The sequence below is a fragment of the Poeciliopsis prolifica genome, unplaced genomic scaffold (genome assembly GCF_027474105.1).
Source record: "Poeciliopsis prolifica strain line A6 unplaced genomic scaffold, Auburn_PproV2 SCAFFOLD178, whole genome shotgun sequence".
Taxonomy (NCBI): Eukaryota; Metazoa; Chordata; class Actinopteri; order Cyprinodontiformes; family Poeciliidae; genus Poeciliopsis; species Poeciliopsis prolifica.
Window position 1 is genome coordinate 185203 of NW_026562553.1, and position 27720 is coordinate 212922.

Consider the following 27720-nt stretch of genomic DNA (forward strand, 5'->3'; position numbering starts at 1 on the left):
GAGCCTCTTTGACATTGACAAAGTCAATGTCAAACTGAAAGAGAGAATAGATTAAGAAGTTTTGCAGGGCGTGAAAGTGGAGCGTAATTTCCAAGAATCTTCTCTATACATGAAATGGAAAAAATGTTCTGGTTCGCGATCCTAAAAGAAGACTGATTCTTTACTTTCCGAAAAGTGTGACTCTGACCAATCCACTAGGTGGCGGTAATGTACCAGTAAATGAGTTTGTCATGCGCGCAGCCCGAACAGAATCAACAGTATCCTGTGCCGTAGAAGAAGAAGATGCTCACAGAGCACTTCCTGGATGCTCGTCTGTGAATGTAAACAGAGAAATGTCGCAGTCTCCAGACAGCAGGAGCCTTTTATCCGCTTCTTCCCAGCTCAACCTGATGGAAGTAGAGTCGGTGAGGGAATTTCTTCATGTCCGCTTTAATTAGGAACACAGAACCCCAAGAATGTCATTTATTTCTCTACGTGGTGTTTGATAGAAGAGAATCAAACAATAAACCGGTCTGATGTTTGATTATATTGACTTTACATATTGATTATATTGAACAGTCCTAGAAAATGAACCGCTATACAGCTCAGCCATGTGGAATATATAATAATATTAAGGTAATATTGAAGCTCCGAAGCTTCAGTGAACGCAGAAAGTTGGAACAAATATTTCCTTCTTTCGTCCCATTTTAGTCTTTTGGATCCATAAACTGAAGGAAAAAAATAGCACACAGTCAGGGACCAAAAAGATTTTATGTTCCATTTTGGATAGAATTGGGTCCAAACAAAACAGAAGCACAAATAATGCAATAATTTAACTTGCAAGGAGTTGGGATGAGATACCGGCGTTAGAACAAACTAATACCACACATCACGGTGGACCATCGTGGTGGCAGCATCATGCTGTGGGACAGGGTGTGGATATAACTAAATCTAGAACAGTCCTGGAGGAAAACCTGTTAAAAATTGACGGAGCCCTGAGACTGTAGAGGTTCAGCTTCCAGCTGCCCTGACCAACAGCCAGAGATATTATGGGTCGTTTTGGATCAAAGTGTGTTAATGTGCCAGGATGGCCAAGTAAAAGTTCAGACCAAAATTCTATGAAAAACCTGAAACCTGCTGCTCGCAGACACGCTTTCTTATTTATAGAAAAATGTGTTGTTTTTTCTTCCACTCAACATCTAACTGTCTGCTGGCCTATCACACCTCCCCAATACAATACATGCCCTGTAATATGAGGAACTGTGGGAGAGTTCAAAACTTCCATGTTTCATATCAGATATTTCAATATATTTTGGTGTTGTATGTTCTTTACAGCAGAAAAACTGATTCCTGATCCCCTATTTTTGTTTTTGCATGTTGAATATCTTTTCATAGATTGACGATAAGGAGTTTGACATTCCCCAAGTGGACACCCCTCCCACACTGGAGAGCATTCTGAATCAGGTCAGCCACAAATCTTTCCTCCGTCTGCTTTCAGAAACATTTTAAGGGACAGTATTATGTGAAATTGACTTTTTTTTAGCTTTACATCATGTTGTAATGTTACTCCCTCACCCAGAGTGTTGCTGTGATGTTTTTTATGCATGTGTGAGAAGTCCTTTAGTCTCTGTGGCAACTACTGAGCTGTGTAAAACACCTGGTTGGACATGACTCCGACTTCTAGATGTAACTCCACCACTGAGCTGCAGTTTCCAAGCTTCTGAGATTACACCTCACAGAGCAGCTCTTCCCCACAACTCCCCCACTCTACTCCTACAGATTAACCTTCAGCATTTACCAAACATCAGATTTTAGCTTATTATTCAAGGTACATCTCAGTGCAGTGCTGGTAAAAACTCTATTAAAGTGTTAATAGAGGAGCCATGTGTTTCTGAGTTAAGGTCAGATGTGCACTTGTTGAATTTGAGCTTTCCTGTGTGTGACGTGGGTTTGTGTGCCACAGATGGAGGAAGAGGAGGACCCTTTTGTTCTGGAGGACACCTGCCTTTTAAACACGGACAACATGGACGCTCAGTCCTACGACACGTCCTCCTTGGCCAGCTCGGACAGCGGAGACCCGGCACACCTCAAACGGCAAGAACACACACACTCTGAAAACTTTGTGAAACTTCTACCACCTGTGGTGAACATAAGTACATTTAACGTTGTCATCAGTATTACTGGGATGATTCCATTCAGCACAATAGATTGCTTAGCACATAGGCAAGTAATTGCATCTTGTTGATTGAAAGTAGAAGAATTATTTCTGTATGTTTTCTAAAACATGATGGAATTCAGTAGACAAACTCAAACAAGAAAACAATCAAATTTTATAGTATTTGTTTTGTAAATGATTTTTTTCTTTAATTTTGAACCACTGGACATTGGCCACATTCACAGATGAAGCTGTTTTCCGTCTGGCTGATGATCTGCATCATTTATTGGATGAAATGGCGACTATTACAAATAAACTGAAGTTGTTGCTCGATAAAATAAGATTATGATTAAATAAAAAAAAGAAGTTAGAAGTTTGAAGACATGGAACAATTCAAATAACAGAAACTACTTTTAAAACGTTTTAATCAGTTACAAGCAGATAAGAGACTTAAAATAACACACATTAAAATGATTCTTCGTCAGGTATGGAGAGGCACTGGAGTGCTGAATAAAGCCAAGCAGTTCATAAATTGTAAATGACTTAAAGATGTCCAGAAAATCAACCTTTCCCATTCATGTTGATGTTTCCAGCCTCAGAGTTCTGCATGTATAAGTTTATTTATATTTTTTCTCCATCTCCATTTGTTCTGTGTGACGACGTGACCGACTGTAGGAAGAGAAGGACTCTGGAACAGAACGCAGCAGTTCACGGCTCGGTTCTTCGCCTCAGCTTGCTGAAGGGCATCTCCGCTCAGATAGTTGCTGCTGCTGTAAGGAACAGTTTTGCAAACATCCGGAGTCATTAATTTAACACACCACCACGAAGGATTCCTGGTATTCATTTGGCCATGACAAGAAAATTTTTTGTGTCTCTCAATAGGACAAAGTGGATGCTGGGCTGCCTACTGCAATAGTGAGTATCGATTGATTGTTTTGTATTGCAACCAATGCTGCTAGTTTACAGAACATACTAAAGTTCAGAGTGTTCAGATGTGTTCAATTATTTCCAGAAGAATTTGATATTTCAATCAAATTTTTTATATGTATTAACCATCTGTTGTCGTCAGAATGTCTGATTCCTACTGAAATCGGTGTATTTGTTGACCCTTGCTCAGGCCATGTCCGGTGTTATTGCCGTAGGAACATCTCATGGTCTTGCCCTGGTGTTTGGTGAGTCAATGTGTTATCCCTTCATAGTTTGCTTCAAATGACATTAAGGAATATTGACTCTGTAAATAATTTATAACTTTGTTTCAGGCGTACAAATAAATATCAGACATGAGTGTTTCCACTTTTACTGTAACCAAATGTAGTCTTTATTTTGCTGCTTCTTATTTGCACTCTTGTCGCTCGTAACAGAATTATCTCAGTTCTATAATTTCCAACTCTATTACAAACAAACTTACTACTTAATAAGAATATGAAGGGTTGGGCCAGTGGACCTTAACATCCCTATTAGAGTGTTTATTCTGACTAGATTTTATAAGACTCATACTTCCCACCTATGATCAGAAAAGCGGAAGATGGCATTCATACTCCCCTTCGTAAAAAAACATTGAATGTTGGACATATTAACTATCTATCTATCTATCTATCTATCTATCTATCTATCTATCTATCTATCTATCTATCTATCTATCTATCTATCTATCTATCTATCTATCTATCTATCTATCTATCTATCTATCTATCTATCTATCTATCTATCTATCTATCTATCTATCTATCTATCTATCTATCTATCTATCTATCTATCTATCTATCTATCTATCTATCTATCTATCTATCTATCTATCTATCTATCTATCTATCTATCATCTATCTATCTATCTATCTATCTATCTATCTATCTATCTATCTATCTATCTATCTATCTATCTATCTATCTATCTATCTATCTATCTATCTATCTATCTATCTATCTATCTATCTATCTATCTATCTATCTATCTATCTATCTATCTATCTATCTATCTATCTATCTATCTATCTATCTATCTATCTATCTATCTATCTATCTATCTATCTATCTATCTATCTATCTATCTATCTATCTATCTATCTATCTATCTATCGTAGTATAATGTTGTTTCGGATAAAACTTCTACAGTGACTAAATATGCATTTTTAGTACTGTGCTGAAATTACTGTAGTAAAATGCTCTTTTGTGCACATGTTCTGTTTCTTTTGTTGACAAATTAGTCAAGATGAAGACATTGAAAGATTTTAGTAAAGTGTGAAATTTGCTGTAAAATAGGCCTGCTTTCACAGATAGTGCCATGGCTAATGTTTGTAAAGTTGGACAGTAAAAAATGAAATTGACATCAATAATCATATAGAAAACATGTGGGTGTTAAAGTTTCAGTCATATTTTCACCATATCATACATACATTTAGAAATGTCAGAGTCCCAAAATAAATATTTCATACATCAGCTAACTACAATATTTAGTTTTCAAACAAATATTTACTTTATATTATATTTAGTCCTAAATTAAATAGAAAATACTTAATTAGCAAGATATTTACTTTAAAAACTAAATATTTAGTTTTCTGACTAAATATTTAGCTTGTGAATTAAAAATCCAGTTTGGAACTCTAGCATTTATAAATGTATGAGTGACATGGTTAAAATTGAAATTTTTTTCTTGATGCCTGGCTAATTAAACCAAATCATTGCTGTTAATTTTTTTACTGTGTAACTTTACAAAAGGCACCAGACATCGTAGTGATTGAGTTGATGCTGACTAATGTTTCTTTATGTTGCTGACATAATGACGGCCTGAGCAGGAAAAGGTACGGCCATGCCTGTTTGATTATCATGCTTATTGCGGTTTGTTTTTCTGCTTGCTGGAAGCATCCTGTCCCATAATGCCTTTGGTTTGTTCACGGTAGCCTGTTGCATGCATCTCTTGTTTTCCACTTGGAGCTTTATTTTTTTCTGTTCCTCCCTCTGTGCCCATCTCATGTGGTGTTACTCGGCCGTTTGATGCTGTTAAGCTGCTCTTGGGTGAAAGATGTATTTACGATGTCATGATAAACGTTTTATGGGTTAAAGCCAGTAAACATTCTCTTAACCTTCTTCCCCAGACACCAACCAGGCTCTGCGGCTCTGTCTCGGCAGCAAGACAACCGGAGCGGAGTTTGGCGCCATCTCGGCTCTTAGCATCAACCACGACTGCTCACGTCTGCTGTGTGGCTTTGCCAAGGGTCAGGTACGTTGAACATTTGTGGCTTCTTGAAGGAAAATCAGTTTATGTGCAGTTTGATCTCTGTCCAGATTCAGTCTACAATGGAGAACAACAGAGTGAGGCTTAATTTCAAGAAGAAATGACAACGTTCCCTAGTATAGTGGCATAGAAATTAGATTCAGCAAAGCAGAAGAAGAAATTGAACAGAACCCAATTTCATATAGCTGTGCAGAAGTTTTCCTAAAGGTTTTTGAAGTTGGACCAGCTGTTATCCAGTTCACTTCCATCACATTCATGCTGAAGCTCACTGAATCCAGTTTCTTTTCAGATCTGGTCAGCTGTGTGCAAATGGTTTCATAGAACTGTTCCTGGTTCTTTGTATCCTAACTGTTGTTCATTGTCAGATTACAATGTGGGATCTTGCCAACGGAAAGCTTCTGAGGACCATCACAGATGCCCATCCTCCAGGGACGGCCATACTGCACGTGAAGGTGAGAGCCGCTCTGCAGAACCTTCTGAATGTTTACTGGCTGAAGTCTGAAGAAAAAACATCCTCTGAAGTTCCTCTGAGGATTGGTTCCCACCATGCACAATGCAGATGAGCTCAATTATACAGTAAAAGTCCTGCTCACTAATCATTTTTTTATTATTCAAAAGTCTAGATATGAGTATTTCTTTGTAGATTTATCAACTACCCTAATGTAGAGGTGGGCAATGAATCGACTTCATGGATTCATCAAACTTTTGGTTTTTGAAGATTTCCTTTTTGGAAAATTTCACCAATGCTCTCCTGGGGTCTCCATAGTTCAGAGTGATGTCAGCAAGCCCGGGGCGGCCATCTTGTTTGACGAACATCCTTGTTTTACAGCTTCTATTCATTTGGATTTTAAATTCAAATCATCTCTATGACAAAGTGTTACAGCCAGGCTAAGATTTTTTTTTAATTATGAGAATAAAGTCATAATAATACATGAAAATAGTCATATAGCAATAGAGTCCAAATAATACATGAATAAAGTCACAATGGAACCAGAATAAAGTCGTAATTGTATAAGAACTCCCAACAAATCATAACAAAAAAGCTTAAATGAGGAATGTTAAACATCTTGTGAAGTTACAGTTTGGTATAAGTTTTACAGATAATTTTCAATATGAAAGGAGAGCATGAGGATTGTTGAAGGAGGCGAGTCAGGCTAAATGTTTTGGAATAAATGTGATGATTGTTTCTCAGACACACAGTGACCATATGGATCTATACCTGGATGATCGTCAGATAACTTCTCCCCCCTTCTTTAGTTCACAGATGACCCAACTCTGGCCGTGTGCAACGACAGTGGAGGGTCTGTGTTTGAGCTGACCTTCAGGTAAACGGAGTGAATCTGGAACCAAATAGTTTCTGTCCAGAAAAACCTGCAGTTTGTAGAGAGGCTTTCTCACATTTTCCATCAACCTTTTTAAAGTGATGCAGGATTAACAAATTAGAGAATATTTCAAACAGCACTCTAATGAACTGTTTGTTGAAGCAAAACCTTTTTGGCCCAGTGGGATTAAAATACCAAACAGGAGGAGCCTAGTCTGCTGTAATGTGATTCCTGCTGCATAATTAATTGAAATTTATTGTGACAGCGATAAATCAAAATTCTTATCATTGTAGTAAATTTATCTCAATAATTGATAAACAATATGATAAATGACCAGAAATATTGTTGCTTTTTCTTCCAGGAGGGTGATGGGGATGCGCTCATGTGACTCACGGTGTCTCTTCAGCGGCTCTAAAGGAGAGGTGTGCTGTATAGAACCTCTGCGGACTCCTCCAGACTTCAGAGACCACCCCATCACATGCTACTCTCTCCTAGCTATGGCTTCCCTGACCAAGGTACGGACTCCCAGTGATCCCAGTGCACAGAAAGAAACAGAACAACAGCAGGCCAGAAGCCAGGAGAAAAATGCTGCCGTTAACAACTGCAGAGATGCTTCATGTATCAGATAATAGAACATGGGTCCAGACCTAGATGAGATTATCTCCAGACCCAGGTGGGTCATTATGGTTGGAGTTAAAGGGGTTTTTAACCCCTGATTGTTTTCATCTTTATGGGTAAAAACATCAAGATGAAGTTATCTCCCTCTACTGAGAGAGAGCAGACTTTCTGTTGATCCAGGAAGTAGATGCTGTCTGTGTATCCGTCACACTTTGACTGAGGACATTTGAGCTGTAGGGAAACCACAATCAGAGAAAATATATAGATTTAATATCAAAGATACAGTTATAACACAGTTATTGTCTGGTTTTTCATTATCTTTCCTCTGGTTGTTCAGAAGAAGTTGCTTCAGTTGAAGCAATCCAAGAGATGATCAGTCTTTGTGTGTGTGTGTGTTTGGGGGGTGGTTTGCATGTGGGTGTGCATGTATATGTGTTAATGTTTAGCTGTTCATTCTTTACATATCATATTTACATACCTTTTGAAAACCAGTAGACTTATGGGAACAAAAGCCTGGTCCTATTACTGTTAAACCCCTTACTTAAGGTGAGGGGTTAGATTTAGAGGTAAGCTGTGAATTAAGTTTTGGTTAAGGTTAGGGTTAGAGGTCAGGTTGAGAACTGAGGTGTAAATTGAGTTGATACTGGTTAGACTTAGAATTACAATCAGGGTTATGCTATAGAAATTGATAAAAAAAATTAATGGAAGTAAATTCAAAGTTCCTGTGAAGACAGAAATACACATGTGTAAGTTAGAACTACTGATGTTTTTACTTTTTGATTTCTTCCAATCAGATTCTGATCATTGGACTCAAGCCCAGCCTGAATGTGTGGATGACTCTTCCCTACATCAAGGTCTGATTTTCTTAACTTCCTACTAGTCTGTTAGCATGGAATCATCTCTCCTTTTTGTCCCACTTCAGTGTTTTAGATCAGACTTACATAACCTGAGTACATTACCTGTCACAATGTGAATTACATTTTAGCTACTGGGAGGAAATTCTAGTTCTAATTCTGCGACTTGAACATTAAAAGTTTGTGTGTTCTGTTGTTGATATCGTCTCTCCTCAGTCTGATCCCAGCAGTGTGCCCCAGCTGGCCTGGCAGTTTGTTCCTGTCCAGAAGACGGTCAACCCCATGCTGGCCTTTTGTAAAGGAGACTCAGTCCACTTCCTGCTGGTATCTGCTCAGCTTCATACCTTCCTATCATCTGACTCTAATCTCAATTTACAGTCCCAGCTGTTAATTATTTGATGAGATTTGCCAGTAAACCTTCAGAACCCAGATACATCTTTTAGTCCTAGTCCAAATACCTTCCATAAGCCAACCATTGTCTCAACTGCTCTCTTTTGGTGGTCTCTGTTTGTGAAACTGGTCTGATTTATCCAGGTGAAGAAGGAGGAGACGGGCACCATCCATGTGATCAAGCAGAGGCAGCTGCAGCTGAGCTGTGACATCATCAGCCTGAACGTAAGTTCTGGCCTCAGCTCAGCCAAAAAACCCAGGAGCAGAAAAGACGAGCACCGTTCTGGATCAGGGCGTTAAACTGGTTTTTATGTTGGGCCTCATTAAGACCACCAATGTTCTCAGAATGATAAAACCGAAAAACTGTTAAATCCCTCTCCTCATTTGATAAGTTCTAATAAAAATAATATTGAACAGTTTTTCACATCGATCAGTCTCTCCAGGATTTCACACTGTTTTGGTGATTTTGTGGTGCTAATTTAGAAATTTTAGCTCGAAATGTTACAATTTCTGCACTTACAATTTCTGCACTTGCGATAATCGGTCGCAAGTAACAATTATTACAGGCAGCAGGGAAAACATGATGGGGTCTGTGTGCTGATGTTGCTGTATCTGCAGTGGATTAACAGCTGCAGCCTGGTGCTGCTGGACAGCCATGAGAAGCTGCACGTGGTGGACCGGCCCACTCAGGATGTCCTGGAGACGCTGGACCTGGAGCAGGTGCAGCTGGTCTACAACAGCCGGCACTTCAAGTCCCTGGCAACCGGAGGGAATGTCTCCCAGGCTCTGGTGAGACAGACAGCGTCTGTAAAGGGAACAGGCTTTTATTTTGCTTTGAAAGTTACTCATTTTGTGGTATTAGTTTAGAAGTATTTTCACTTACTTATGACATTAAATGCAACTTTTTATAATGGATGTTAACTTGACAACAAATAAGAAGTGAGGTAGCAGCGGTGTAAAAGTAAGAAATACTGCCACCTGCAGGTGGGAGTTAGCATCACTTAAGCTCAATGTTTTTGACCATTTCTGTGGAAAATTTACAAGAAATGAAGAATTATTCAATGGTGCAAAAAATAAAATAAAAATAAAAAATTTGCAATCCTGGACTTACCAAAAACTGGTACTGATTTATGGAATTTGGCATCTAGGGTATAGAGGGCCACATACAAAGCTATGGAAGTGCCATATTTGGCCCCTGGACTTGAGTTTGACACATGTGATTTAAAGAATACAGAACAATGCCATGTATTAGAGTTTGATTTGGTTCCAAGTGTGTTAAAGAGTCTGAAGTTAACTTCAGCATGCTTAATGTTCCAAAATTCTAAATATGCTGGAAATATTTGATATTGCAGCATGAAAGTTAAAAATTCTGAAATGACAAACCCTGCTTTGCACTGGCGATCAGCTTTATGGTGATTTATTAAACGTGTGGTCATCCTAAGACACCAGCTGAGCCGATCAGATCTGCTGTTTATGTTGTTAAATCTTGTGTGTTTATGTTTTAGGCGCTGGTTGGAGAAAAGGCCTGCTACCAGTCACTGTCAAGCTATGCAGGACAGATCGTCTGCCTGGGCACCAAGGTAGCTGTTAGCTTTCGTCTGTCTCTGTTCGTCCATCACTGTTCAATACAGAACAAATTTCAGTTTAATGCAGAACAAAACAAAAACGTTGCCTCAGACATAGCAGATGTTAAAGTAACGCTCAGTAATCACATCTTGCTTCACACTCTCTCAAGTTTGTGCAAAATATTCAGTCCTCTTTGTAACTTTGTCACGTTACAAACACAAACTCTGCTGTGTTTTATTGGAGTTGTGTTTATGGGTGTGTTTTGTTGGGTAGTAAAAAGTCACATGGCCAAGTCTAGAAATCCAGTATATTTTTTTCAAGCAACAGTTCTACAAACACAGGAACATTTATTATTATTGTTGCTATTTAAAAAAAAAATTCTGATCATTGCCAACCATATGAATGTTATCTGCACAATATTACTTGATCCTGTTGTTTAACAGTGTGTGCTTTGCTTTGTTTGTTTTGCAGTCAGCTCATATTATGTCCCTAAGGAACTGGAAAGAGGTATGCATCATGTTTCATCTTTATGAATGCGAATGTCACATGTCTGCATAAAACCCTCAAATGTTATGGCAACAGTCAGAACATGGCTCTAACTTTAAGGTGGGAAATAATCGATCTCAGCCATTGAGGTTATACGTGAGGATGAGCTCATCAGGGTATAAAGTTGCTATGATAAAGGCAGTATTGCTGCTTATAGGCATATGAAGATCATTTTACAAATGATTTAATGAAGCCAAAGGTGCTTTGAATCACAGAAGTACATAAGAATAGAAGTATTAGGATGTAAATATGACAAAATTTTGTGGAAGCAGTTCAATGTCATCCGCATACAGCCGCATCGTCAGTGTGTTTCCTGTTGGTCTCCATGGTTACCCAGAAGCCCCATGTTCTCTGTTTCCAGCGTCTGGACTGTTTGCTGAAGCAGGAGCGTTTCACTGAGGCTCTGTCTCTGGCCTGGTCCTTCCATGAAGGCACCGCCAAGGCTGTGGTTGGTGGGTGTGGTCATAATTAGTGTTAATATGAACTATTTTTAAATATCGTTTGATCACATATTGAGAGAACAGCTGGGATTTTTTGTCTTTCTGTGTCTTTATTTAAGGCCTGCATGGAGATTCACAGAAAAGGAAGGCGGTTATCAGCGACAAGGTGAGTGTCTTACACACTTTGTAAAATCTGCTGGGGTTTTTTTTGTTTTTCAAACTTGAAACACCTTGTCTTTGTAGATGGTGGAGATTCTTCTCCATTTTACAGAGTACGCTGTGAAGAAATGCCCAGAACAGGGCAAGCTGCAGGTCATGGAGCAGCATTTCCAGGTAATGGAAACACGTTGGCTTATTTGACCTTTTAATCTGTTTAACTGTGAGAATAATCAGTAAGACTGGCTGACTGTGGGACCTCTGATGACGACATTTACTTATGTTTTTAATTGTATGGAGGGAATGTTTGTTTGTAAACAAGATGGATAACGTGACTACTGAAATTATTCTGTCACTGGTTGCCATGGTCAACCCCATTTATCTTGCAGTTTCAACATTAGCCAGTATGTTGTTAATGTACTCAACTATTTATTTCAGTGTGATAAGGTAAGTTATAATACCAAATTGACATTAGTGATCCATTTCATGAAGGTGTCTGGCTGACTGACGAGAGAAAATGACCAAACTTCAGCTGCTGGACAATACCTACTAGAAATATTGAAGCAATTTTGTTCTCAATAAGATCATCAGTTTTCAATGAGATAAAAATAAGACAAATGTATCCCATGGTGAGCTTGGTGTAAAACCTTAATAGGGTTTTCCTAAAACTGTACATTTAAAAAAAAAAAAACAGGATTCATATTTACCGTGCAACGGACAAATGAAATACAATAGTTTCCTTCTGTTTCAGTCAAATGAATGGAATAATGAACATGTAGCTGCAGTCGTCAAGACAGGTGGTAAACTAAGCCATGATAGATGAAAAGTGCAGCAGGCTGAACTGGAGGCTGTGCAAGACGCTGCCCTAAGAATAAGACCTTTTGGGGGCATTCTGAGTTATTTACTGTTTCTGAAAGTCTGGCTTCAAAGCTTTCCAACTGTGTCAAATACATAGAAATATATAAAAAAACAGAATAACATTTGCCATTTGAAAATCGCCATTCTGCAAACAAAATTAGTGAGAGAACAGCCTGTAAAGGCTTTGCATCCCCTTGCGGTGTTGATGAACACATGATCACTTTACTTACTTGAGCTCAGCTGACTGTGTCTGGCATGAGCAGAAGGGATTGGTCTAAAACTTGGAATGTCAGTAGATTGACTTGATTGTTGTGAATGAAATTAATGTTCCCTGTTTATCTCTGTGCCTGGATCAGGAAGTGGTGCCAGTGCTGGTGGATTATTGCCTCCTGCTGCAGAAGGCGTGAGTACTTGTGTGTATTCATGCTGTGTCTGATTGGGTTAATAACGCTGACCTTCTAAAGACAGGACAAAGCCTGACCATGACTAGAATCACAAACCTTCCAATTGATCCTACCTATCAACCAGCAGATTTCATCAAGTCATAAAAATCTATCCAAACTAACATGGCCGTATCTGAGTTAGTAATTACCTTCTGTTTGAGGTCACTCTACAACATCTCAATTGTATTTATGTTAAGATTTTGACGAGGCTACTTCAAACCTGTCATTTAAAAACAGTCAGAGGTTAACTTTATATCCTTTGGATTATTGCCCTGTTTCATTCACTAAATGTGTTTGAGATCAAGAAAATAACATTCTTCTTCAGATTTTTTACCAGAAAGTAGAATTCATGAAACCATCACACTACCACCACCATGTCTGACTGTCGCTATGTTTCTTTTTAGTGCTGTGTTAGTTTTACTCCAAATTTAACAGAACACACACCTTCCAAACAGTTGCACTTGTTGAATATTTTCCCAGCAGTCTCTGGGATCATCCAGATGTTTTCTTTTTTGGTAAATGTGAGTCGGGCCTTTGTGTTTGTTTTTTTTGTTTTTGTTTTTGTTCTTAGTGCTGAATCCTGAACTTTGATTAGATGTTGGGTGTCTTTTTTTAGAAACTGCATTTAGTACTCACTTGGGTTATTTCTGTTGGATACTTAATTTTCTCTGATGATCTGATATTCAAGTGTGACAGTGAAACAAAAAAGCATAAGGTAGGTTGGTAATGTGCTTATTTATATAGCACATTTTCAGCAGCAGGGTAGTTCAAAGTGCTTGAAGTCTGTTATGTTCACAACACATTTGGTGTCAGAAAAAGGGCAAAGACCAGAGCTAACACAATAAGGCAGTCCACACAATTGACATTTTAAGGTTGTGACAAAGAGGCTGACAGTATCTGGTGGTTTATTTTCCAACCTCCATGAAGTGGTCAGTGTTGAAGCTCCTTGTTTCACAGTGACCTGCTGTTCAACCAGCTGTACTCTCGGCTGGTGGAGAACATGGTTGCTAAGGGCGTCTTCCTGGAGTCACTGGAGTCGTACATCGTCGCCAATCGTCTTGGTCACATCACTACGCCTGTTATGAAGGACCTCCTGGCACATTACCATGACAACGGTATGATGGACAGCCTGGAGAGATGCATTGTCCATCTGGATGTTACCAGTCTGGACATACAACAGGTGTGTAGATGTACAATGAATCGTGTACATAGAATACAACCAGTATGAAGTACCAATGTCTGGACATGTTGTCTCTGCTCGTCTGTGTGGCTTGATGAGTAAAGGTGGTCCAGGTGTGTTGGAACAACCAGCTCTATGATGCAGTGATCTATATTTTCAACCGAGGCATGAATGACTACATTACTCCAATGGAGGCAAGTTCCACACAAATGGCGTGTTTTTGTGACTGACTGAACTGGAGCTTGAGGATTATTCAGGTTCTTCAGTCATCAGATTGGTACAAATTGCTGTTCAACTTTCCAATGTTTCAGTGTTTCTTTTAGATAATATGTTTTTTTTATTACTTTGTCAGTTTTTTCATCATGCATTTAATTGAGAAAATTTTTGATACTGAAGTAGATCCACGCTGCATTCTGTGTGCTCTGATATAACGGACCAAGAGCCCTCCTGAACTGTGTCCTTTATTATTTCAGAAACTCTTTTCAGTGATTGGTCCTAGAGTCAGAGAGGGGCGGAGCCTAACAGGTGACACCATGCACCACAACCACACTGGAGCTCACCTTTTTCTTCTTTTCTTTTCTCTCCTATTTTTTTCTCTTCTTTCCTCTTTTTCTTCTCTTCCTCTCTTTTCTGTTCTTTTCTTTCTCTTCTCTGTCAGTATTTTGCCACAAAACATATTTAATTATTATTATTTTTTTTTTACGTGTTTCCTTTTTTTTAGGTGATGATGTGGTGATGGGAAATAAATTACTAGTTTACATAAGGTAAATCCTCCTGATGTGGTTATTACCCCGTGTGTCAAAAGTGTATTAGAGGCTTGGCCTGTCTCTGTACTTCCAAAAATGCATAGAATATAGTGACTACAGTTTTTTTGTATTTGTTCCATTGGGGCTTTTTTGTGTGGTTTTTACTAACTGAATAACCAATTAGCCTGGAAACATCAGAATAAATCTAGCTAAAAGTTCAGTGGAGTCTTTTAGCTGTGGATGCACTGACCCTCTTCTGAGGTTTTAGTATTGTCTGACATTGATCTGATATAGAAAAACAGCTGGATTGACTTAAAATGTTTCTTTTTTTGAAACACATACATAAATGTACCGAATTACCAATGTATTTGATAACTCTGCACCAGACTTAAATCCACCAACAGCTTCGCAAACTTGGTCAAACATACAAAAACAAAAAATTTAATTTGTTGAGTCAGCACAATAGGAGTATAACAGCCAAGGTGAAATAAATAATGAAGGAACTGAAAGTGACAAAACCAATAGATTGACTATTTTGGTCAAACATGTAGATAAACTGCAACAAACCTTTTTTTTAATTACATTTAGGAATTATAAATATAATGTAAAATGAATAATAAAGCAATTCTGAGCACAAAGCACAGAATAAGACTGTATTGATCTGCCCTTATGGATTGGCACATTGTCAAATCAGGGCATCTCTACTTTTAGCTTTTAAAACTGCTTGTTGAAATACCACTGCATAATAAAATCAGAATGAAATTGCGTCACAGTGCTCTGATCAGTGAACATCTGTGTGTGTGTGTGTCTGTGTGTGTGTGTGTGCGTGTGTGTGCGTGCGTGCGTGCGTGCGTGTGTGTGTGGATGAAGCTGCTGTCTTGCTGGTAGAGCCTATCCGATCGGAGACATCCCTGAAGACCTGGTTGTTCAGGTCAAATACCAGGTATGATCAAACGTTCAGTACGCTGTGAGAACAGTTCATGGTATAAAGTGATGTTGATTTTTATTTTACTGGTTTTCAGAAATGTATTTAAATCGATTGAAAGCAATCTTTTGATCCCTGCAGGAATCTGCCTTTCAACAAAAACAGTGTGTTAAGCTCATTTCGTTGTGCATGTCGACGTGGAACAACTTCACTCTACGATCTTATCATGTAGCTGGAGTTATTGAAAGCAGGCGGTTTGTTTGACATTTGCTTGTTTTTGTGTGCCTGCTTGTGTCTGATCAGGTGTTTGAGTTCCTGATCCGTCTCCATTCAGGCGACTCCTCGCAGAAGGAGGAAGTCTTCCCGTTCATTCACACACTCCTCCACTTTGACACTCGGGAGTTCCTCAATGTTCTTGCCATGGTGAGATGTCTCTCTGACTGTCTCTCAACTATCATTAACAAGCTGTTGGCTATACTGTGTTCTTATTTTTTAGGTTTTTATTCAAAGTTTGGCCGATTTCAGATTGGTCTGAGTATATAAACTGACACAAAAATCTCCAGTTAGTTTCCAGTGAATTAATAAAGAGTTGTTTTACATCTGGACCCAAATATAAAACATATAACTGGACATATAAAACTTTATGCCAGATAACACATTTTTAACCACAATAAGCCACAGAGGTTATACTAAATTACTCATCTGAAACAATGCCAGTCTGAATGTAAACTACCTTACCTGGAGCATGAAGTCAGACTAAACTCTGTATGTTTATATTTATAATTATGCAAGACACAGGAATCTTCGTTGATGAGAAGGGATTTTCCCAACACGAGGTCATGCTGCGTTCAGGTACATCTAGGACGCTAAGTGTTTCAAATATATTCTCTTATATGGCTGTCGCAAAAAGCAATAACTCAATTAATCACATGATAAATTCAAATATCAATCATTTCTATTTGCATGATTTCGCATTTTTCTCTTCTCTCTCTATTTCTACCAAAAACTGGATGATAAATGTTTTCAGGCTGGTGCTTCGGTCTCAACTAGCTCTATTCTTGAATGACAACTTTGTTTACAGAGACTTCATAAGTCATTTGATTTGTTGTTTTGTTTATTTATTGTGGATATTTAAAATGTCTTCTAGTTCCCGTGTTAAATGTTCAAATGAATTCATTTTAACTGTATGTGTGCTTGTGTTATTATTCCATGTGAATTATATGACTTGAGAATGGCCTTAAAACAACAGTCTTATTGTTTATTATTCGCAAAAACTTCAGCCAGCAAAATAATCTATAATCCTCACTGGCTGTGCGTGAGGATTTTGTTGGGTTTCTTCAACGATGAAGATACTCTTCATCGTTGAAGAAACCCAACAAAATGTCCACTCATTTTTACACTCTCCACTTTTTTAAGTTTTAGAACATAAAATCAAATTACTTTCAGAAATGGAAAGATTCTCACTGAAGTAAGAAAATATGTTCATGATTGGAGAAATGTGTTTATGTCTTCCAGACGTTTGATGATGTCCAGAACGACAAGCAGGCCCTGGAGTACCAGCAGAGGATAGTGGACATCTTACTTCAGGTGAGATTCGGGTCTTAACAGTTTGAATCTGCTGTAATGAAGAGCGAAAGGAAGCCAATTTACAGCTGCTGTTTGTCCACTGAGGACTTCTGAAACACCTATAATGATTATGACCAGAGTCTGAAAATCTTTCATGATTAATTTCACTTTTATTGTTTGTTTTTCTCTGTGCATTAATTAATACACCCCTCATTTGTTTTAATGAAAGGTAATGGTGGACAACCCTGACTTCACTCCCTCCCAAGTCGGCGGTCTCTTCACCTTCCTGGCTCGGCAGCTGGCCAAGCCAAACAACACGCTGTTTGTGAACAGGAACCTTTTTGATCAGGTATGTAGATATTTATCTGCAGCTAGATTTATTACTGCAAACGATACTTTTGACAGCAGCAAATGCTTTTTGTTTTTACATTAAGTTCACTTCCTATGTTTGTGTGCAAACTTGAAGTGAACCAAAAAGCCTCACCATTCCCATTAAGACTGGACCTAAAATGACAGAAACTAAGCAATAAATTAAATACAGACCGGTGTGTTCTTAAAAACTCCTTCAAGATAAACTCCAGAGACAAAAAAACAAAAAACAGTGGAATAAAATGTTTGATTCAAATGAAATTAAGGTATAAAATCACTGCCTTCCTTTTTTAAGGATTCAGAAGCGTTGCAGCTTTAGTGTTTGTGGCGACAGGTTATATTGTCAGCTTGCTGCGTAGACATTTCAACTCAGTGACATCATCAGCAGAAATCAGACCGAACGTCAGAAATAGGAGAGACGGAAGTGAAACGATCATCTGACCAGATATATTCCCTCTGCATCAAAAGCACCTCTCAGGTTGAGAACGTCCCAGCTGTTTTATGAGATGAATGTCTCAAGCCGAGACATTCATCTGTAGCAGTGACAGGAGATGGAAGGCAGGCAGCGTGTTGAATTCCTTGTGTCTCTGTCTGTCCTCTGTGTCTGAAGGACGTCTGTCTCCTCAGGTGCTGGAGTTCCTGTGTTGCCCTGACGATGACTCTCGACATACTGAACGGCAGCAGGTACATGTCAACGTAGAACCGTGTCCGATGTATAAACAGCTAGTTCTGTAACAACAAAGCGTATGGTTTGTTTCTCTGCTTAGGTTCTGCTGGAGCTGCTGCAGGTCGGGGGTGTGGTCCAGTTCAACGAAGAACGGCTCTTCACGCTGGCAGAGAAAGCCAAGTTGTAAGCAACTAATCAAACATGGCGATGCATATCTAAAGAACGCTGTTTAAACATGAAAATCATTTCAGCATGTTTAGAGAAGGGCGCTAATATGTTGGTTGTTTCTAGTTAGCACTGAGAGAAAGCAGAGGAGTTCAATGTTTTCAGAGACTATCTGTCTCATACCAGACTGTCACGACAGCTTCAACAAATATGTGAAAAAATATATCTTTTTATAAAAGTGACATTGCGCTGCTTTAACTTGTGGAGAAATCAGAATTACATCCCAATGTTCCATCTCACCAGTGGTTATTTCTGCTACATGATGCTGTCTGTGTTCTGCCCTGCAGCTACCAGATCTGTGAGTTCCTGTATGAGAAAAAGCATCTGTATGACCGGATCGTGGACTGCTACTTACAGGACCCACTTCGAAAGGTACTGAGGTGTTTGGATCGCACATATGTCATACATTTTCACCAGCATTTATTATTATTAGTTAAGTGTACTGAAATAGAAATAGAAGTATGAGATTCTCATTGTATCATATTTATAATCTAGCAAGGCAAAAAGGATTCCTGCTGAAATAATATTTGTTTTTTATTTTCAATCATGAAATAACTAACTGAAATCAGTGATTTATCAGTTTCTGTTGTGTTTGTGTGTTAGGCGGAAATCTTCAGCTACATCCACAACCTGATGTCCATGCCGGGCTACAGCTCCGAGGAGAAGCTGAAGGTCAAGGAGAAGGTGCTGCAGCACATGCAGGTCAGGAGCGCCGTGGCTGCTGGTCGGACTGTAACGAGGAGAGACGGCGTCTCCCAGGAGCTCGTTCTCAGGGAGATGCATCGTCTGGACCGAACATGTTCTATGGCTTCATCCTGTTTTGTATTTGCAGCAGTCATTCTACAGCAGGTGTGTTGTCGTATTATACAACAGGAGCTGGTGAGCCTGGATCCTGGTAAATTAGCTGACCTGGTGGTGTGGCACTTCACAGAGGAGGTGCATACCATCATCTCTGAGCTGCAGGTAAAATACTCATCATCATCAGTTCAGACACAAATCTACATTTCGCTGCAGAGAATATCTAATATATTTCAGGTAGATTTAAATTGAATCCACAACTTAATAGCAGTAAAATCCTCATGGTTACAGTAACGAGAAGTGGATAGAGTACTGAAAATTGTACTCAAGTAAGAATAGTACTACTACAGCAAGTAAAAAGTAGTCTTCCAAAAAAGAGTAAAAAATGTTTTCTAAAAAGGTGATTCAAGGTCTGTGTCATTGATCAGAACATCAATCATTTAATATTTAAGATCAACATCAACAAATGCATCAAGATATAAAGTAAAGTGGAAATTTTTGTATTTTAGAGACCAAAGTGAAAATAATTAATGTAAATAACATGATTACAAAATCCAGAAAAAGAAAAAAAAAATCAAAATTAGTTTATTTTAATATAAAACTTATGAAACTTTTTCATTCTGTGATGTTTACTCGCAGAGGGTAGAGGATCAAGAAATTTTACTCAAGGAAGAGGAGAGATACTTTATAAAAAATATTGCTCAAGTAAAAGAAAAAAGTACTGTGTAGTAAAAAACATACTTTGAGAATTCAGTTTCTCCAAAATGTTACTCAAGTACATGTAACCTCGTAAGTAGTTACAGTGACACCAGTCAGAGATGGTGATGTTCAGATCTCAGTTGTAACCAGCAGTTTTTGGAGCTTTTGTTTTCATCTCAAAGCCACCTGCATGTCCTCTGACATCAACCAGCTGTCCTCGTTCTTCCAGCTGCATCTCACTGGATGTTCAGTGTTTTTAGAACCCAAGAGATGGTTCTGTGTGAAAACCCAGCAGATCAGCTTTATCTGAAACACTCAGACCGAACAGTCTGCTACCAACAACCATGCTGCATTCACACTCACTTCAATCACCTGCTTTATTCTGACACTCAATTTGAACTTCAGAAGGTCATCTTCACTTCTTCTAGTGACCTACAGGCACTGAGTTGCAATCATGGCTTATTCATTTATTAGTGTTAACATGTAATTAAGCAGTTGTACATAGTAAAGTGTTTTATTTCAGAAGGCTTCTCTGTGTGTGTCTCTGCAGGACGACAGTCTACTTTTCCAATTCCTCCGCTGCCTCCTAGAGTCTCAGTACGGTTTGCTTCCCTCTCCTTGTGTTTGATAACCACAGATCTCCTGTTGTCCCTCCTGATCTTGGACTCTTTGTCCCTGCACTGTCTCTCTCAGGGAAGGATCTCAGTCCGCGTCCCGGCTGCCTCTGGAGTCTGAACTTTATGAGCTTTTGCTGGACCTGATGTGCCGCTTTGAACCGCAGGAGCTTTTGAAGTTCCTCCACACCTCCCAGCATTACAGGCTTGAGGAGGCCATACAGGTACTTTTTAATGCCTCTCGAAAAAAACACCCTGAAGACCTGGCCGGCCCAAAGGTAATGTGAGGGTCTGGTGGGAATGCCTGGCAGACTGTCCCATAAGACGAAGCTTCAACTCCCATTTCTGCGGGAGCGTTTCAGGTTCCTGTTGTCATGGCAAAAAGAGCATCACTTATTGTGAAGAAGCTCTAAATGTGGCTGGTTGATAGATGTTGTTGTATCTGATGTATCTAGCTCCCAGTAGGGGGCGCTAGACCAATCATCAGTCTGGACTTCACAGTAGTCTCTCTGCAAAAAGAAATGCTTCCCATCCATTTCATACTGCCTCTATCTGTTCATCAAGCAGGAAGGGATGTGATCATTCTTCAATGTCCATGACTTTGTCTCCAGATAACAGAGAAGTACCACTGTAATGAAGCCAAGGCTTATCTGCTGGAGAAGAAGGGAGATATTCCTGGAGCCTTTGCTGGATTGCTGCAGGTACAGATCATATCATTTTACTCATGAAGTCACTTTTCACACTTTTCTGAAAGTAGCTGCTTCAGGTGGGAGGTTTTGATTTAGTAGGATGGTGTGTTAGTTAGCCGCTGAGTGTTTTCATTTCCCTTTGAAGACCCTGAAGGAAAGACTGGATGTCCTCACTGCAGAGATGAGTGGCGGCATTGGAGGAGGAGTTGACGGTCGGGACGAAAAGGAGGCGGATGGTGAATTCACACTGACAACAGTGAAGAGTTCACTCAACCAAATGATTCTTTTCTGTCATCGAAACTGTCAGAACCTTGATCAAGAGCAAAGGAAGGTGAGCAGAGTGTTTGTGGCGGGGAACTTAGGGAGCTACATCTCTACAGCTGACAGTTGTCTTTCCTCACAGGATCTATGGTTTCCACTCCTGGACACCATGATGGCCTCTCAGAAGGAAGTCATGGGGCTCAGCGATAAACACATCTCAGATGGTGAACATGCACACCTGCACCAACACTTTGGAGTTTTTTGCTCAAAATTGCACAAACATTATGTGCAAACAAAAGTAAAAATACTTCATCCCTGGACCCAATAGTAACATTTATTAACCTCCTGCTACGTTAATCAGACATTCTGTCTGCACTGATGAAGATTCACTCACCTCAGCATGCTGAATGATTGGACAGCAACACAAACTACTTGCTTAATAATTCAGCAAATATTTGGAGCAGATGGATTTGTCAGGATTGTTAAATGGTTCAACAGGAAGTGGCAGAATTTGATGTTGCACTAAACGCTCTTCATATCCCGATGTTTGCTCCAGCTCTACTTTAAAAAGATCTTTGTATGATTGTCTAAAGAAAAACAGCATGTCTTAAAACGGATGATTAGAGAAAATTAAAAAATACATTATTGTAGAATATTACAAATACAATCTCCCAAAGTAAGAGAAAGCAGCCGTGAACCTCCCTGTTCTGGATGTAAGAGATACATCAAGGCTCTGTTTCAGGCTCCATTGTCTTCTTGTTAGTTTATCTTGTGATTGCTAAAAAAAAGAAATAAATGAGATCCGTTCTGAGTTTCATTGATGACTATATAATTTTACATTTGGATTAAGGAAGTTTTGTTGAGGTGACTTTGAATTTGCTCAGCAGATGACGGCCATGTTTCTGTTCAGGCGATGTTAAATCGTCCTAAGCCCCTTTTATGACTCTCAGCTTTCAGGTCAGCTACAGCTACATGTTCTAACATGACTGGAGAAAGCATGGTGGACAGACTGGTAGAAGAGGAGAACCTGAACATGAGATGATATGTTTTTGCTGTGATTGGTTTAATAACGGTAACATGTCTGTGATCGTCCCAGGGCTGAAGGAGATGACCCTGAAGGTTCTCAACTGTATGAGCAGCTTCATTTCACTTCCTGCCATCATTCAGCAGATCCTGCAGGTGAGTATCTGTCGTTTGTCAGTGATGATAGATCAATGAATGAAACAGTGTATTGGAACAATCAGTAAAGACAAAAGACATTGTGTTGGTCGGCTCCCGACATGCTGAAATTAGATGTTGTCGTAAAGGGAAACGGTCACCAGCAGTCAGCACTCGCTCACAGTCAGTGCTTATTGAAAGTATTCATACCCGTGGGTGTTTTACAATTTTTATTGCTTTTAACAATCAATTATTGTAAACGATTTGACTTTGTCAAAGAAAATGAACAAAAAAATCTTTAACGTCAAAGTGAAAACTGATTTATTCACAGTAATGACAATTAAATGAAACATTCAATATAAAATAACTGGTTGCATAATTATTCTCCTCCTTCCCAGGCAATATCTCAGCAGGTAGTCTAGGTCTCAGTAAGTGTCTCCATTGCAATTTTGCAGAAACACCAATTGTAATACGGCTAATTTTCAACCAGTTCATTCTTGTGCAAAAACAATTATCAAAATTGAGAGTTTGTTTAAAATTGGCATGTTTCCTTTATTTTTGTTATTCCAATTTGGCAAATTTAAAGGTCAGAGGAAACACAGCTAGTCAGTCAGGGTCGTCTGTAGTTTTCCTCCACTCTTCCTGCTAATTTGTTCCAGTTCTGTTAGGTTGCTGGGGATTGGCTGTGAACAAATGTGGACTTTGACTGGGCCACTCTTGGTCCTCTCTTGGTCCATCTCTTGTAGATTAAGCTGGAAGCTTTGAGTGGTCGTCTTGCTGGATAATAAATGTTCTAATAAGTTTATTATAAATGTAATAATAAACTGGGCGTCCTCTCTCAGCAGTCTGCTTTTTGACATTCAGGTTGTGAGGTCCGCCTGATCTAGGCAGATCTACACATGCACCATATTCCTTCTATTGATGATGGATTGAACTGAACTCCTGGGATGTTCAGGGCCCTAGAGATGTTTTTTTTATATCCATCCCCTGACTGATACGTCTCGATAACATTTTCTCTGCTTGTTAGTTGTCCTCATGCAGTGGTTACCCAGGGATACTGATGAACCAGTGAATGGTCCTTCCAGAACCAGCTCTCTTTAGACTGCAGTCGTTTGAGACACATTCACTGCTCTCAGAGTACAAGCAACAGCTGACTGGACCACTGGTTCAGTTCAGTCAGTCACTTCAGAGGGGGCAGTGTTTATGAAATCACTTTATGTCAAATATTTTTATTTAACTCCCATTATTTGGTAGAAACTAGTTTTTCACGTTGACATTAAAGTTCTTTAATGTGTGTGTTTTTATTAAATGAATCGATTTTGAAATCAATAAAAAGCATAAAACATCCAAGGGGATGAATACTTTTTACAAGCAATGCTGGCTTACTTCCTTTCAAGTCAAGCCGACAGTATTTGTTATGTATGCAACATTTAGTGGAGCATCCGATGATTTTTATTGAGTATTCGAGTTGATATATTTAAACTTGTTCTGCTGGATGGTTTTAATCAGGACCCAGTTTATGGAAGAGGAAAGCTGGCGGAGATCCAGGGACTCATTCTGGGCATGCTGGACACGTTCACCTATGAACAGGTAACGCTTCGTCCACATGTCTTCATTCAGGGACTTGTGGACCACAACTCAAACTACAAGCTTTGTGTGTGTGTGTGTCTTTTTATGAAAGACACCAGGGTTTCCACCAGTGTTTTATAAGCCTGGCGGGTCACCAGGCTTATCTTGTGCCCCCACCAGGCTAAGCATTGCTTATTTATTTATTTAAGTCTTTTTAAAATGTTTGTATATTTTAGCATTCTAATATATCAATAAAACATAATTATCAAGTGATATAAAATATCTACAGTGGTTTTTATTTAAAAGTTGCTTTCTGTATTTACTCTGCTTATTTTTATCCAATATTAAATTAGCTTGATGAGCTGAAACATTTTTGTGACAAAAAAAAAAAAGATGTAAGCATAGCATTCAGTAGACAAATTTTTGGCAAAAGAAGCAGTAAGAAAATGTGCCTGTGTCTCAGACTCTGCTTGAAACAACAACAAATCTGCTGAACCACGACCTCCACTGGTCCCTGGCACACCTCCACTCCGCCGTCACCAGAGGGCTTCATCCCCGCCAGGACAGCTGCAACATCTGCCTGCAGCACTACAAGAGGAAGCAGGATGCGTCCGAGGAGATCGTCGTGTTCAGGTAACACGTCCTGTCACTGCAAAGTGAAAACCACTTGATTATTTCTGCTGCTTCCACGCCGGAAACTATTCAAACTGTCTGGACTGTTTTTGAATTATTTCATGGGTAGTAAAGGCATCTGACAGGTTTTTGTTTTTTGTGGTCTGAATGGGTTAATGAAGGTCTGTTTTCCACTTAACACACTCAAACATTATTATTACATTACATCCTGCGGTGTTATTACATAATGGGGAGTTCTGTACTTCTCTCCCTCTGGACGATACTTTACAAAGTTCCCTCTGACCCCTGACCTCTGCGTGTTTTCCAGCTGTGGCCACCTGTACCACCTGCAGTGCCTGCAGCAGAAGGACTGTGGGTGGGGTGTGGCCTCGGAGCCGCAGCAGCCATGGAGGTGCTACAAGTGTTCCTCCAGCCATGGAGGAAGGGGCGGGGCTTGTTCTGAGCCAAACAGAAGCCGCAGCACGTCTCTCGCCCAGGTCAGTGAGTTTACGCTAATCATGAGGAAAAGCTCATAAAGCACAACTCCAAACGCCATGACCGGACCCAAACAGAGGACAGCTACTCTCTCAGTGTGCAGCTAATTCAGTTGTTCGGTTTTTTTGTGGTTAATTTCTGAGTATAAGGAAAATTTAGAGTTTTTGTATTGACAGTCTGTGGAATAGTTTTGAGCAATAGTTATCCCTCCCTACAGCAGAGTGAGGTCAGAGTTGAACATATTCAGAATCCATTTTAGCTGCTGCTATTCTTCCAGTGGCTCACACTTCACTTCATTATGTCACTAAAATGATTTCTAGAAATGAAATTCAAACAAAAAACAACATGGCAGACTATGTATAATTTTAGGTTAAACACATAATTAAGTTGTTTGCAGTTTACTAAAATATTGTCTCATCTGCCCGTCATTAAATATCACATCAGTTATATTTAATGTTGGGGTTTACTGGTTTCAGGCTAAACTAGAGCCGGACAGACTAGAATTACTGTGTGCCATTTGATATTATCATTTTGTGTTTGTGAATATGTGTGTGTGTGTGTGTGTGTGTGCGTGCGTGCGTGCGTGCGTGCGTGGGTGTGTGGGTGTTTGTGTGGGTGTGTGTGTGTGTGTGTGTGTGTGTTCTCTGGTCTCCAGACTCGATTTTCATCAGGACATCATGAAAAAGGAGCTGAGACTCACAGGAAGAAGGTAAGCTGGATCACTTCCTGTCTGCACACGACACCGACCTCCTCCCTGTCAAAGCTTCATCCCCGGAGCGCTGCAGTCATTCTGGAATAAGTCTCTGGTTTAAAGTCTTGGAAAGAATAATAATCTTTGTCTATTTTAATGCTCTGCTTCTATTGATTTATCTCTTAACAAGTAAAGCGTCTGAGTACCAGCAGTGATTTAACATGACAGGAACAAATTCATGAGTTGTTCTTGTTTCAGTGTGAATCTAGTGTATAATGATAACAGCCCAATGTGCAATTATTCGCTGTGTTGCAGGTGGTTGCTGTGGCAACATTGGATGTGCAGCAGGAACTCTCCTGGGATCACTTGCGAGGGTTGTACAGGGGACCGTCCCGGGTACAGGACCACTGCCGTCTCTGTTTCACTGATGCAACAACCGCTGTGTTTCCATTTACTGTCGTACAAATTGGAGTCACGGAAATAAATTTGATTAATGGAAACACAGCAGTTTAAAGAAAAAACTCATCTTTTTTATACATTTTTTTGGGGGGGAGGTTCAGCTGTGGCATGTTTCTTAATGACATGTGAACAGACTTATTCACATGTGATGTAAAATCTTATTTAATGGAATCTCCACTGTTGCCAAATTGTGTTTTTTTTTTTTTGGACACTAGTGCAATATTAACAAACTTTGGTGCATATTTGTATTGGAAATGCAGTTCTAGAAACACGTAGACGCCGTCACATGGGCTTTAGTGTCACTCGTGTATCAAAACTGACAGTTGTCTTGACAACAGATTCAATCTGTTATCAAAATCCCACTGAGAAACAGAAGTGAAATAGAAATTCTGAATAATAATGAAAAGGTTTCATAGGAGTCCTCACGAATATTTCTGACTGTTGTCATGAAGTTTCATCCGGTGAATAATGGCACTTTTAATGCAACTTTTAATGCAACTTTGCATTAAAAGTGTCATTTTTCACTTAATGACACTTCATGACAGCCGTTGTAAACATTCATAAAGACTCCTTCATGTTCATGACTCTTGTTATGACATGTTTATGACAGTGTCACATCTTGTTAAATAAAGTGTCGCCCAGTTAACTTTTCAGCAGTAAATAGGAGTTTGCTTTAAGTCAATGATTTATTAACACTGATGAAAAGGTTGCAGCCCCACTCAGACTATTTCACTTACAACAAGACAACTTTTCCATTTTATAAGTGAAATAATCACAACTTGTCTTTGCCTGGAATACTCCTCCCTGTGAGATGGCGACGTGTGTGTAACCACGCTGTTTCTCTCTGTCCTCCAGCTGTCCATCCTCTCTGAGGTTTTGCACGGCCAAAGCAGCGAGAAAGCGGGCTTCCTGCTTCCCGCCCAGCCAGAGAGTTTCCACCTGAAGCTCGCTCCTCCTCCTCTGTTTGAGGAGTAGCACCTCCAGAGCCTCCTGCGTCCGGTTCCGGCCGTCCCTCATTTCTTTTACTATCCTGAAGCATTAAAACATCAACATGGCTGACATATGTTTGTTTGCTATTGTTCTCCCACTACTGTGACTTTATTCTCTTCATTTCACCTATTCATCCCTCCATCCGTCCACTTATTCATCAACCTCACGGTCTTTAATGATGGATAGAAATATCAGACGGGAGCAGCAGCCAATGTGATAATGATATAATTTAAGCTAACATTAGCATTTTAGCTCATTTTAGCTTTAATGTGGGTATGTTGCCCACTCTGCCTGCCTGCCAGTGTTTCTGTGGAAATGTGTCGTCTTTGATATCTTTAGCAGTGAGATCAAACAGAGTGAATTATGGTGTCTAACTGCACTTTGGTACCTGAGGCAGAAACACAAACATGTTTGTGATTTTTGTAATAAAACATTGTGCGGTATTTTA

The 27720-nt window shown here is 39.4% G+C and overlaps 1 protein-coding gene across 2 annotated transcripts; it reads left to right on the forward strand.

Moving 5' to 3' along the window:
- The first annotated feature begins 285 nt into the window (after positions 1–285).
- vps8 (VPS8 subunit of CORVET complex) lies at positions 286–27720 on the forward strand. Of its 2 annotated transcripts, XM_055026131.1 has the most exons (46): positions 286–404; positions 1375–1443; positions 1943–2073; positions 2810–2906; positions 3017–3049; positions 3252–3306; positions 5227–5351; positions 5732–5818; positions 6624–6691; positions 7050–7203; positions 8101–8160; positions 8377–8484; positions 8695–8775; positions 9169–9339; positions 10056–10130; positions 10588–10623; positions 11024–11114; positions 11222–11268; positions 11346–11435; positions 12473–12519; positions 13517–13739; positions 13844–13933; positions 14213–14264; positions 14461–14503; positions 15356–15428; positions 15714–15833; positions 16203–16262; positions 16926–16997; positions 17206–17325; positions 17973–18029; positions 18113–18195; positions 18525–18609; positions 18841–18939; positions 19111–19200; positions 20285–20331; positions 20428–20572; positions 20960–21049; positions 21183–21368; positions 21441–21522; positions 22395–22477; positions 23966–24046; positions 24489–24658; positions 24966–25134; positions 25788–25841; positions 26139–26219; positions 27138–27720. In XM_055026131.1, the coding sequence occupies exons 1-46, from the start codon at positions 333–335 to the stop codon at positions 27255–27257; spliced, it is 4272 nt and encodes a 1423-aa protein (XP_054882106.1). In that variant the 5' UTR covers positions 286–332; the 3' UTR covers positions 27258–27720. The 2 variants fall into 2 exon arrangements, with proteins under 2 accessions (XP_054882106.1, XP_054882107.1); XM_055026132.1 differs by lacking the exon at positions 16203–16262.